At 48.3% G+C, this 12,076-nt stretch overlaps 1 protein-coding gene across 2 annotated transcripts in view; it reads right to left on the bottom strand.

The window, feature by feature from the left end:
• Positions 1-795: 795 nt before the first annotated feature.
• Positions 796-12,076, bottom strand: part of LOC137427836 (uncharacterized) — a 116,903-nt gene continuing 105,622 nt past the window's right edge. For both annotated transcript variants that reach the window (XM_068117598.2, XM_078777717.1), the window contains one exon: positions 796-3,729. In XM_068117598.2, the coding sequence (XP_067973699.2) occupies positions 2,465-3,729 (1,265 nt within the window). In that variant the 3' untranslated portion in view covers positions 796-2,464. The remainder of the gene's footprint in view (positions 3,730-12,076) is intronic.

The following is a 12,076-nucleotide window of genomic DNA, read 5'->3' as shown; positions in this document are numbered from 1 at the left end:
TAAAAAATATATGCCAAAAATTGCTTTTTCAATATGTCCGCCCTGTTGCGTCCATTTTTGGGGGTGCAACTCCAAAATGCAATCCCAAACTAGTTTATGTCTAAAAGATGCTGCATCACAAGTTTCATCAAATTTAATCAATATTTGTGACTTTTAGAGCGTAGACGTCGAATTGTTTACAGACGACAGACAGACAGACGACAGACGGACACTGGGTGTTGACAAAAACTCAGCTGGACATAGTCCAGTTGAGTTAAATAAACAAAAACACGTTTCTGCCCTAAAATAGTGACTTCCGACAGAGCTTTTTTGTCAAACGCTTCTATTAAGAAAACAAGACCGTTTTTGCACTAATAAGGTTTCTTGCGCAATGTGTTGTTTTGCTGCTTACAAGCTAAATACACTATTTTTTGAAACACACGTTTCTGCCTGAGAAGAGTGACTTGCAACAAAAAACGTGCACAAACAACCATCTTTCGTGTCAGGAACGCTTCAATTCTATTGACTTCCATTAATAAAAAACATTCTGTTCCTACCGTGAGGCATATGATACAAGCTGCTGAGGTAGTGTCATTCTCCAGGTGGCACAATCCTGGAGGGTCACAACTCCAATGGCTCATTTTTCTCAGGAGCTGGTACTCATTTTGTCAACCTCGGAAGGATAACTGGCTGAGTTTACCCACCTGATGTTATTTATGACACAACAGAGGCTTGGGACCTTGAAAGCAGCCATCTTATCTGTTAAGCCACGAGCAGACTCAATGAAATAATAAACTCGGCGACAATAAAAGAAAATCGCGTTTTAAAAAGATTTTAATTCGTTTGCATCCGAAAAATTCACAGCATTTTGTTATTCAAAGAAAATTATTGTTGTTATCGAAACGAAACTGTTATAAAAAGATGAATTCGTAAACAAGCACAATAACTATAAGATAAACATTGTACAGATTTGTTGATATGGAAACTCATTTAAACGGAGTCAGTTCAACCAATGCATGAAATGATTGTTTATGTTTCATGAACAATTATTTCAGGTTCGTAAAGGAGCTTTTTCAGTCCATTCCACATCAAGAAGAGGACATTTCCCATCCAGCTGATCTCTCCTTTACATTGACAAATAAAAATGTCTGAGTTGAGTGGGTTTTTTTGTGACTTTCCTTCATTGTCCTTGAAATTGTGAATGTTGTGTTTTCTTCTGTTTCGCTTTCAGTTCTTACATTTTGTAATTGTGCTTCTTGATGGAAAAAGTTTTCCGAGGTGATTGAGCTTTCCAGCCTCGCATTCTTGGTGCTCATGGGAAATGGGATTCAAAGATCTGTTGAGCATTTTGCATTCACAGCGAATCCCACAGTTGGTCAATGAACTCGATTCAACTCCAACAGGCCTCTGCCTCCTTCACGTCTCGCTAACTCGAGTCTTGGGGCAAACTGATTTTATCGAACACTTCGTGGATAGTTAGAAATTCCTTTTACATCTGAATTATCAATCTACCATTGCAGCACAATGCACCATTCTGCAGTTGTATTGGCTGATTTACAACTTTGATTTTGTTTCTTGGGGAGATGTTTGTCCATCATTGGTTGTTCTGCATAAATATTCTTGGACTCTTGTCTTGTGTGTTCGATTTGGTGATCCTATTCCACCCCGAGGTGTTTTCACAATGTTTCATTTCTTTGTTCTTGCATAGTTCTTGACTTTTGTGTTGTTGCTCATTATTTATTTTTATGTTAAGTTGGCAACATTTACCTTGTCCGAATTGCATTTCAATGTTTTCAGAGTACCGTTTTACCACTTTTACCTGTTCTGTTAGTTATTCATTGTTTGGAGTTAAACCTCTTGTCGTCCATATACAGGAGGTTGTTGACTTTGTTTGTTAGGATGTCACCTCCAACTTCCTGTGGGAGGTTACACTGTGTTCATCTACTTGGCTGTCGATCGTCGTGTTATGGGGGTAAGAGCCAAGCAGAACAGAGAGGGGACAGGGAGTGGGAGAAAGATCATCTCCCTGGAAGAGACTATCTTTCTATTAGGGTATCATCTCCATTTGGGGTTCAGAAGGAGGTACAGAGTCCTCCTAGGACTCAAAGTATTTACCTCCATTTTGGTACAGGACCACGTTTCAAGGACCAAGCTGTGAAGTTTTGCTCTTCTCAAAATTTTGCTCACTGATCTCCAGGCAGCCTCCAATTTGTGTTCGTTTGTTGCAATATTCCGCAATATGGTTTTAAAGGTCTCGGTGCGTTTCTTCTTCGAGTTCATGTTGCTCCAACTATCACTTTCATAACGTCTTGATGGGATGGTGATGTCATCGTGAGTACTACGTCTCGTTTTCAATTATTGCCTTTAGTTTGTACTTTTCTGAATTTGTCAGCCTGGGATATTGAACTTTTTGCAGATGTGTCAATGGATTACAGGTGTTTGGACAATTCTCTAAGATTTCTATTTTGGCGTTTCTCTTGTACCTTTATCCAGCATGGGTCACCATGTGTGCCTTGTAGGATGAATTATAGCTGAATGATTTATTGCACACACTGCACTTGTACAGTTTATCCCCAGGGTGGTTCCTCATGTGTTTCCGGAGGCTTGAGATGTGACGGTATGATTTATTGCACACACTGCACTTATACGGCCTCACCCCAGTGTGGGTCCTCATATGTACGTGGTGGTTTGAGATTTGATTGAATGATTTACTGCACACATTGCACTTGTGTGGCTTCTCAACAGTGTGTATTCCCATGTGGCGCTGGCAGTTTGAGATACTTTGGAATCTTCTAACACACACACTGCACTTATATGGCTTCTCAACAGTGTGTGTCCGCATGTGTACCTTGCGGCCCGAGGTCTGACTGAACGATTTACTGCAGAAGCTACAATGAAATGGTTTCTCCCCAGTATGAGTCCTCATGTGTGCCTGGTAAGCCGAGATTTGAGTGAATGATTTTTTGCAAATTGAGCACGTGTGTGGCTTTTCTCCTGTGTGTATTCTCATGTGGTTCTGGCAGTTCTGATTCAATGTAAATGATTTATTGCACACACTGCATTGAAATGGCTTTTCTCCAGTATGGCCCCTCATGTGTACATTCCAGTTGGAAGGGTGTCCAAATAATTTACTACAAAAAAGGCACTCATACGGCTTCTCCCCAGTATGTGTCCGCATGTGTGTCTGCCAGTTTGAATGACATGCAAATGATTTATTGCAGTCAGTGCACTTATACGGGTTCTCACCAGTGTGTGTCCGCACGTGTGTCTGCCAGTTTGAATACAGTGCAAATGATTTACCACAGTTGGTGCACTTATACGGCTTCTCACCAGTGTGTGTCCGCACGTGTGTCTGCCAGTGTGTCTGCCAGTGTGAATGCAGTGCAAATGATTTAGTGCAGTCGGTGCACTTATACGGCTTCTCACCAGTGTGCGTCCGTATGTGTTTCTGGAGCTCTGACTTAAACTTAAATGGTTTGTTGCACGTCGTGCACTCGTGACATTTCCCAACAGTACGTCTCCTCCGGCGAGTCTTCTTGCTGGAATCTTTCTGAGATGTCTTGCATTCTGTGCCGTTGTCTGTCTTTTCACAAGTGTCAATATCCATGTTTACGTGGTCACGACTCAAATTATTTTTGTAATCCATGAACTTCATTAAGTAACTCTTCTGCTGTTGCGGCAAAGATCTCTCGTTGGAGGTGTGGACATTCTTGGTAAAGGAAAACGTACTGAAGGTCGTTGTTGATCCCTCTAAAGATAATTCACAGAAAAAAAAGTCAGTAGAGGTATCAGAGGGATATAAAAACAGCATCAACATCATGATATGGATCTCAAAAAGAGAGGAAAGAGGAAATTACAAAGCTCTCTTGGCAATCAATTTACATTTGTGAATGAGACAATTACATAAAGGTGTACCAGTGGGGAAAGAGGTAGAGAAACAGAGAATTAATGAAAAGTTCACACAAGCATAAACAAGTGAGAATTCTCCAATACACTATGTAGAATTATAAAGACCTCTACAAGACAGGGGCAGGCAAGTTATCGCAGGCATTCAAATTCAAACTTGTCCCTGATCCTCTTGATCAATAAAATATATTGTAACGACAATGAGATAGAAATAGTTTCGTCTTTGATGAATCTTAATAATACTATGCTGTAGTTCATAATTATTCTGGGCTCCTTTGCAGACATTAGAGGCAAACGTCCAGCTTGAACTGTGATGTTTTCTAGCTTCAGATCCTCACAGTCAAGTCAGCCCGTTTGGAGAATAAAAAGAAATAGTCCCTTTTATTCTAATATTGGATAAATAAGTATACTTTTCAAACGATACATATTGTTACGGATCTCCGACGTCGGCGCTCCTCTTATCAAGAGGGGGTTAATCCCCTTGTCCTTTTATCTGGCCGACGCGATCCTGGAAGTTATAACGTCCTTCCCGGCGCGGCGTTAGGTAGGGTTTGTTAGGCCAAGGGATTCGCTACTACCTAAGTACTAACGCCGGCCGGAAACGAGGCAATAACTCCCGCCCGAATCACGGATATCGATGGAAATGCCGAGCGGATAACGATCCGCGATCTGAGCTGTTAACAAGTGACTAGACCCGATTCTAAGCGGTTGCGATCGTGCCACGTTTACCCAATGGAGAAAAGACTAGGACGATCGGATTAAGGAGAAACCAGAAAGAACAGGGCAATTTATTAACAAATGTACAAAGAAGAAGAGGAAACGAAGGAATGTACAAGAAAGAAAGAGGAAGGAAAAGTACACAGGGCAGTCTTAAACAGTCTTACTCTATTCCCTGGACACGGGCCCGATCGCTCTCATACTCCATACTCACACGGGGATGCAGATGGTGGGGTGGGAGGTCCGGCGATGGTGTCCAGGCTCCAGTCCGGCTCCGGTCCAGCAGACGAAACCTGGCAGGCAGCTCTTCACGTCGTGAAACGTGAGCGGACAATTATAATGATGGGGGAAGGCTGGTATACTGGCATACGTAATATGTGCACTACTTGCTCCAAGCACCCTCTCCCCACTGTCCTGCACGCTGCAGTTCGTGGCAATGCGTGCCGCGCGCTCGCCCTTAGTAAAGTGGGTTGCTACAGCGCGTCTCTTTGAAATACCAATGCTTGGCTTCAGTTCTCGCGTAAAGCGCACGTCCCAGGTCAAACGCCTCTCTCCCTCCGATGTCCTTTCACAATGAGCGCGAGCGAGTCCTTCCAATAGCAATGCTTCTCATAAGTCCTCTCGAGGGCTTTGCGTTCGTGCTTTTATAAGGCAAGCCAGCGAACGCTCTCGAAGCTTCAAACCACGCCTGTCAGGCGACCTCCCCTCAGCCCTGGTTGGCTGGTGTTGGCTTACCGGCTCTGCCCTGATGGCAGGCTGACATGGCCACACCTCCTCCCTGGCGCTCCGCCCCCTTTTTCTGGGCTTCACCTCATGGTTTCGGGCGGCGTTGAGCGAGCTCAAGGGCAGCGAAAGGCTGCTGGCCAAGGAGCGTACCAAATTGGGAGGGGCCATGGGGCACAGACGGTAGAGCGCTTAATGGCGTCGCTTGGAAAGGAGGCTGCCAAAATGAAAGGAATGAACGCAAGGGCCTATTCTTATTTGTTTGACACAACGCAGATTCAACCATTGGGAATAGCCTTATCTAAACACATACTAAGGAATAACTGACGTCCTCTGGTGACCTACGTGTTGCTTGCGGCCTACTTATGGGGTGCTACCTTTAACCTTTAATGATGTTATATTTATTTACAAGTGTGGGTTCTCAAAACCGCAACACTGCACCCCTCCTTTTTGCTAGGCTCGTCCCGAGCCGAAACAATACAAGGGTCAGGACTATCTTTTAACAATTAGTGTGACACTTAGGTGTGGTTACCCTCTACTTTTAACCTCACCCTGAGTGCAACAGTTTTAACACTAGATATGTCCCCCCTGCTGCGTTGCGTCCTACCTAACTGACTCACGCCCACAATTAACCGAATTACGGAATGGTTTTCAAACTAAACATTTTAGCCGGTGGGGAGCATTATTTACAAGACACTACTAGTTATTTACAAAACTGCAACCCAGGACCTGTCTTTTGTGGGAAAAAGAAGAAGGAATTTTGAAAAGAGGAAATACCATTGCACTGCACTGCACCAATTCACCATATACCCATATGCACCTAAATAATAAAATGCACAAAAAGCACCAGCACCAAAAATGCACAAAAACAAACATTTCAACAATCATAAATGATGCCTTGTCCTTGCTTGACTGCTGGGCCGATGGATCTTGGCTGTATCTTCTTACTTGCTGGATTAATTAATAAAAAGGGCACAAACCGCGTCTGCTTTTTTATTGAGGGCCAGCAGGGCCAACTCAGGTGGTCCGCCTGCATGGCATCGATGCCACTTAAAGAACAGTGGTCTGCAAGCCAGATACTGCTAGCAGCAATGGTCTGTCCCAGCAAAGGTGCCCACAGAACGTGTGGTCCAAAGGTGCCAGGCCACAGAACGTGTGGTCCATATGGTGTATCAGTGCAGGCAGGCAGCAACAGCAGGGTACAGGCAGCAAGAGTGCGGCCGCACAATTAAGGGCACCTGCACACTCCCCTCACACAAAAGACCATGGTCCACGAGTGGGGAGGCAGACAAAGCAGAAGTTAGCGGGGTGCAAGGGCGCAAGGGTACACATCATACAAGGTAATGCGACATGAGGGGCGCTGGAGAGCAAGCTGAGAAAGCTCGTCCCTACTCATACGTCACCCGCCATGTCAACCTACACTACCCTTGCCCTTCCCCGTATTTACACAATTTACTAATTTCGTCTCTACTGTCTCGTCCCCCATATCTCCCCTAAACCAAATTCGTCCCCAATCCCTCCCAAGAAGTAAGGGATGGAATCACAAACAATGTCAAACTCCGTCATGATGCGTCTTACATTCCAAATACTTGCAAAAACCTGGTGTGGAGTTCTATCACCTCGGTGAGTGGATGCGGATGGTGCGAAGAGATTTTCTCCAAACTATCTTTCTAAATGACATTAACACTTTAAACTACCCGGGGTCTTGCCCTGCCAATCCATTGGCCTCTTTACACTATGTGGTTCTAGAAACCAATTCCCATTGTCCATACTGTGGTGCTCTCCCAATTTGGGGTCTCACTCCCCCAATTTTTCCATCTGTGCCCTCGCACAATTTCAGGGCTGGGTCGTGTGGCTCTACCAGCAGGTCTACTTACCTGCACACCTTCGCCACTGAAGTCGCCACCCGAGCTTGCCTAGCTCCTCACTACCCTAACCTGGGGAAGGCCCTCCCAGGCACTTACCCCCTCCATGCCCCCTCTGGCAGTGGGCTACCCGGGTCCTCCTTCTCGGATCCTCGGGCCCTGCTGAACACTACTCAACTCTACCTGGCTCTCAGAGCCTACCTGCGGCCTCACCTGGCTGACAGACTACCAGTGGCGGAGTGCTCATTTAACCATACGTAATAACAGGCTCACACGCCCAGCTATTCCACACACTTATGCACCCCTCTAAGCACTTCATTGCTACTACACGCACCACAGATGTCAATATCCAACCAATTTACCTACTCCCTCTGCCTACTTTTAAACTACCCTCCCCAGGTATTCGTGAAGGGGTCCATCCTTCCCCCATTCACTCCTTCGCACCATGCACTCCACACTACTCATTCCACACCATTTATTCCACACAACCATTCTCCACTTGCACGCCATGCAAGTCAATCACTCAATACCTCACACACATCCTCAATACTCCATTCATACATACACACACACACACACACACACACACACACACACACACACACACACACACACACACACACACACACACACACACACCAGTACGACCAAGACTCTCATACCCAATTCCTCATTTCCGCCTAAAGCTCATCCTACCCATACACAATTTCTTCACACACACAGCATCATTTAATCTATTTCCCGTAATACTAGTGCTTCCCTGTCATCCCTTATTCTAAGCACGTCCCTCGTCATTATCAACCAACTAATCTCTCTACGTCCCCACTACCTGTATCAATGTCTCTACTTAAATCTTGGTCTCCTATGGTCATCTCTAAGTCCTAACATTAGCCTAGCCCTCCCTGGCTATTTCTCACCACCAAACCCCATAAACTATAGCTCCTTTGCCCCAGTGATGTGAGGGATGGTAGAGCTGTGTAGAAGTAGGACTTCTACATGGATTAATTAATTAATACTATCTTGAATTAATTGTAGTTCTTGCAGGAAAATCACAGAAAGTTTGTATAAAATGTCTGAACCATTTCATCTCTTTATACATATGGAAAATGTATTCCTTGAACTGAATAATCAGTAATGCTGTATTGGGAATTGTGAGGTGGAAAGAACATGTGGTCGAACCGAATTCTTTTTCAGCAATGCTTGTATGAAATCAGATATACATTCGTCAGGCTGACAGAAATCCAAAGGAAGTACTGCAGTGAGAATCATGTTAAATATTATAAAGAAGTAATGTTTGCTCAGGGAGACCCAAAAGGAACGTTTTTCTACAAAACATCTGTGCGCAATTCTCTCAAAGCATACCTACGAGTTCTCATGGTTTGCAGGAGCAAAGCCAGATGGAACCATAATGTGTGCAAACCCCCATCTTTCCCTTGAGAGGGACTTCCAAGGACTTTTACATGCATAAAAGGAAGTCAGAAATCTGGGAGTGGAGAGGGACGACTGACCTGCTCTACTCTTATGCTGCGCAATTCTATGTTGTAACCAAGTGAACTTTGTGACAGTTTGTATGTAATCTGTGCTTATTAAACCGAGATTTCTTCTTTCTAATGATATTTAATAAATTCTCCTAAAACCAACCGATTGGTGGACATTGATGAGACCAGCACACCTCTCTTCTTCCGCACCTCATCTCTCTCCAAATAATCCTTCTTTGACAGTTTTGGCGTCCCTGGGTTCATCGCACCTCCGCGGGGTCAAGACACCAGGTCAGTGACCTTCGGACAACGCGACCGAACAATATGGAGAGCTGTTATTGCATGAGTGCAGTGTCCAGGATATCCTTAAAGCATTATATCCTTGCACAGCATTATGTACAATCCTAGTGTTTTTAGACAGGTCGGTCTGTCAGGTCATGTCATGTCTGCAGCAGGTGGCAGGTGTCTGCACCATGATTGGTCAACGTTAGTGTGGTGGTCGTTGATGGACAAGTAGCTGTCTTGTTGTAGTTGTGGTTGTAGTGTAGTGACAAGTAGAGTTCTTGAGAACATGTTGGAAAACTGGTTGTGTAACTGTCCAACTATAATTGAGATGATTTGTGTGTTTGTGGGTGCATTCGTGTGATGTCATGTGTTAAATCTTGTGTGCATTTGTAACAGTGGAAATATAAAAGGTTACAAACTCCAGACTTACGGCAGTGTTGTGTCGTGCACCACAATTCTGTTGTAATCTGAGGAGTTTGTAGCATAGGGTGTTGAAGTCGGGCCACACCACCCCCACCCCCCGCCCTCTCCTTCCCCGCTTCGCTGTGCTTCGTGCTGCGATGCGTTCAATGAGCGTGCAGGCACGGTGTGTTGGGGGGACGTGCTGTGCAGTGGGCTGGGTGTGCCCAAATCAGGGAATGCCGGTAGCTAGTGACCACGTGATCTAGTACATGTTGATCCGTGACTAATCGGGAACATATGTGACCCTTCCAAACTGCTCGATCTACATTGACAACAAAATTTGAGGAAGGACAGTGTGTGTGTGTCTTGATGGTGGAACCAGTGCGCATATGCGTTCAGGTGTCGGGCTGGCATCAATGCTAATTGATCGGGATGTTAATTGACGAAATAAGTATGGGATCATATAGACTCGATCCTAAATGCAGATTAAAAACGTGGCCATGTGGCGGACACGAAAGCTCACTGGCGTGAGAGCATCATTCCGCGCACCAAGTGGGTGGCAGCCATGCCCGAGGGGTAGGCGTGGCCGCGGGATATACACCGGGCGCGCAGCCCGGAGCGCGCCAGTGCTACAGTTGAGCTCTTATTATAAAGACTCTTGAACTTACCGCGTTGTCCGCTTCCTCCTTGTTATACAAGTAAGCGCGCGTAGCACAGCGCTTCATTGGTGACCCTCCGACGTTCTGATCAGCCGTCGCTGACCACCCGAACCCGCCACAGCAATGGCAACCAACGCGGTCCAAATCAAACTCCCCGAGTTCTGGGAGACGCAAGCCGAAGTTTGGTTCCTGCAGGCAGAAGCCCAGTTCCGACTTTGAGGCATCACGGTGGACGAGACCAGGTACTGCCACGTGGTCGCCTCCCTCGGGCCCGGCACGGCCGCCCGCGTCATGTCGGTCCTGAGGAACCCACCGGCCGACGGCAGGTACGAGGCGATCAAGCGTCTCCTCCTCGCCACGTTCGGCCTCACGGTGGACGCACGGGCCGACCGCCTCCTGGACCTCCCCGAGCTCGGTGACACGCGACTGTCGGTCCGCGCGGACGATATGCTGTCGTTGATGGGCGACGAAACCCCGAACGCTCTATTCCAGGCGTTATTTCGACGCCAGCTGCCGGCACGAGTCCGCCTCGCGTTGGCCGGTTCTGTGACGACGGAACCCCGAGCTCTCGCTGCCGAGGCCGACAGGTTCTTCGCGGCTTTGGACGCGCAGGCGAGTTTTGGCGCGGCCGTCGCGCATCCCGAGGCTGACCCTGATGCACCACACCCCATGGATCCCGAGGCTAATGCACGCTGCGTGGCCGCCGCCACGCCACGCCCACCACCACCGCAAAAACCGCGGCCTCCGCCTTCGCCGCAAACCTGGCGCCATTTCCACGACAGGTTTGGCCACAAGGCGAGGAATTGTTGCCCGCCGTGCTCCTTCGGCAAGTCGGGAAACTACAAAGCCAGCGCTCGGTAGCGGCCCTGAGCGTCGGCCATTCCGGCAGCCTTCTTTTTATAACGGACACCTTGTCCGGGCGCCATTTCCTATGCGACACGGGGGCACAGGTGAGCGTTATCCCTGCCTCTACGCCCGACAAGCACACCGCGGGCCGGGGCCCCGCGTTGCTTGCCGCGAACGGAACACCCATACGCACATTCGGGAAGCGCTGCCTCTCCCTGCGGTTCGGAAGGCAATGCTTCACGTGGACGTTCGTAACCGCTAGTGTCCCCATGGCACTGCTCGGTGCGGACTTCCTCTGTGCACACGGGTTGTTGGTAGATGTGAAGAACAGACGCCTTGTCCAGGCTGAAACGTTCAGCTCGCTTGCTTGCGCGCTGAGCAGCTCGTTGAGCGGCTCACTGAGCGGCTCACCGAGCGACTCGCCAAGCGGCTTGCTGAGCGGTTCGGTCCCGGCGAGGTTAGTTTGTATGCTTCCGGCAGCGGACGAATTCACCCGCCTCCTCGCCAGCTTCCCGGCCCTTACGCGGCCCACCTTCTCGGCGGGGGCCGTCAAGCACAGGGTGGAACACCACATCCCCACCGCCGGGCCACCGGTCTACGCCGGGCACGCCACCTCGAGCCGACGAAGCTCGCGGTAGCTAAAGCGGAGTTCACTACGCTGGAGCGGCTCGGCATCGTGCGGCATTCTGAGAGTGCTTGGGCGTCGCCGCTCCACATCGTGCCCAAGCCCGGCGGGGGATGGCGACCGTGCGGGGACTACCGGCGCCTCAACGACGCCACCACCCCCGACCGCTACCCTGTCCCCCACATCCAGGACTTCTCCGCCCAGTTGGCGGGCATGTCCTTCTTTTCGAAGGTGGACCTCATACGCGGCTACCATCAGGTCCCCATCAGGCCGGAGGACATCCCGAAGACGGCGGTCATCACGCCATTCGGACTTTTCGAATTTCTTCGGATGCCCTTCGGTTTGAAAAATGCGGCTCAGGCTTTCCAGCGACTAATGGACAGCGTCTTGCACGACTTGGATTTCGTCTACGTGTACCTGGACGACATCCTCGTCGCCAGCGTGTCCCGCGAAGAGCACCTACACCATCTCCGCACGCTCTTCGAACGTCTGGGCCAGCATAGCCTCATCGTGAACCCCGCCAAGTGCCGGTTTGGCGTCGCCGACATCGACTTTTTGGGGCACCGCATCACCAGGCACGGGGCCGTCCCC

This window comes from Myxine glutinosa, chromosome 5 (assembly GCF_964187855.1).
Source record: "Myxine glutinosa chromosome 5, kmMyxGlut1.1, whole genome shotgun sequence".
NCBI lineage: Eukaryota > Metazoa > Chordata > Myxini > Myxiniformes > Myxinidae > Myxine > Myxine glutinosa.
This window is presented reverse-complemented; position numbering and strand designations above follow the sequence as displayed.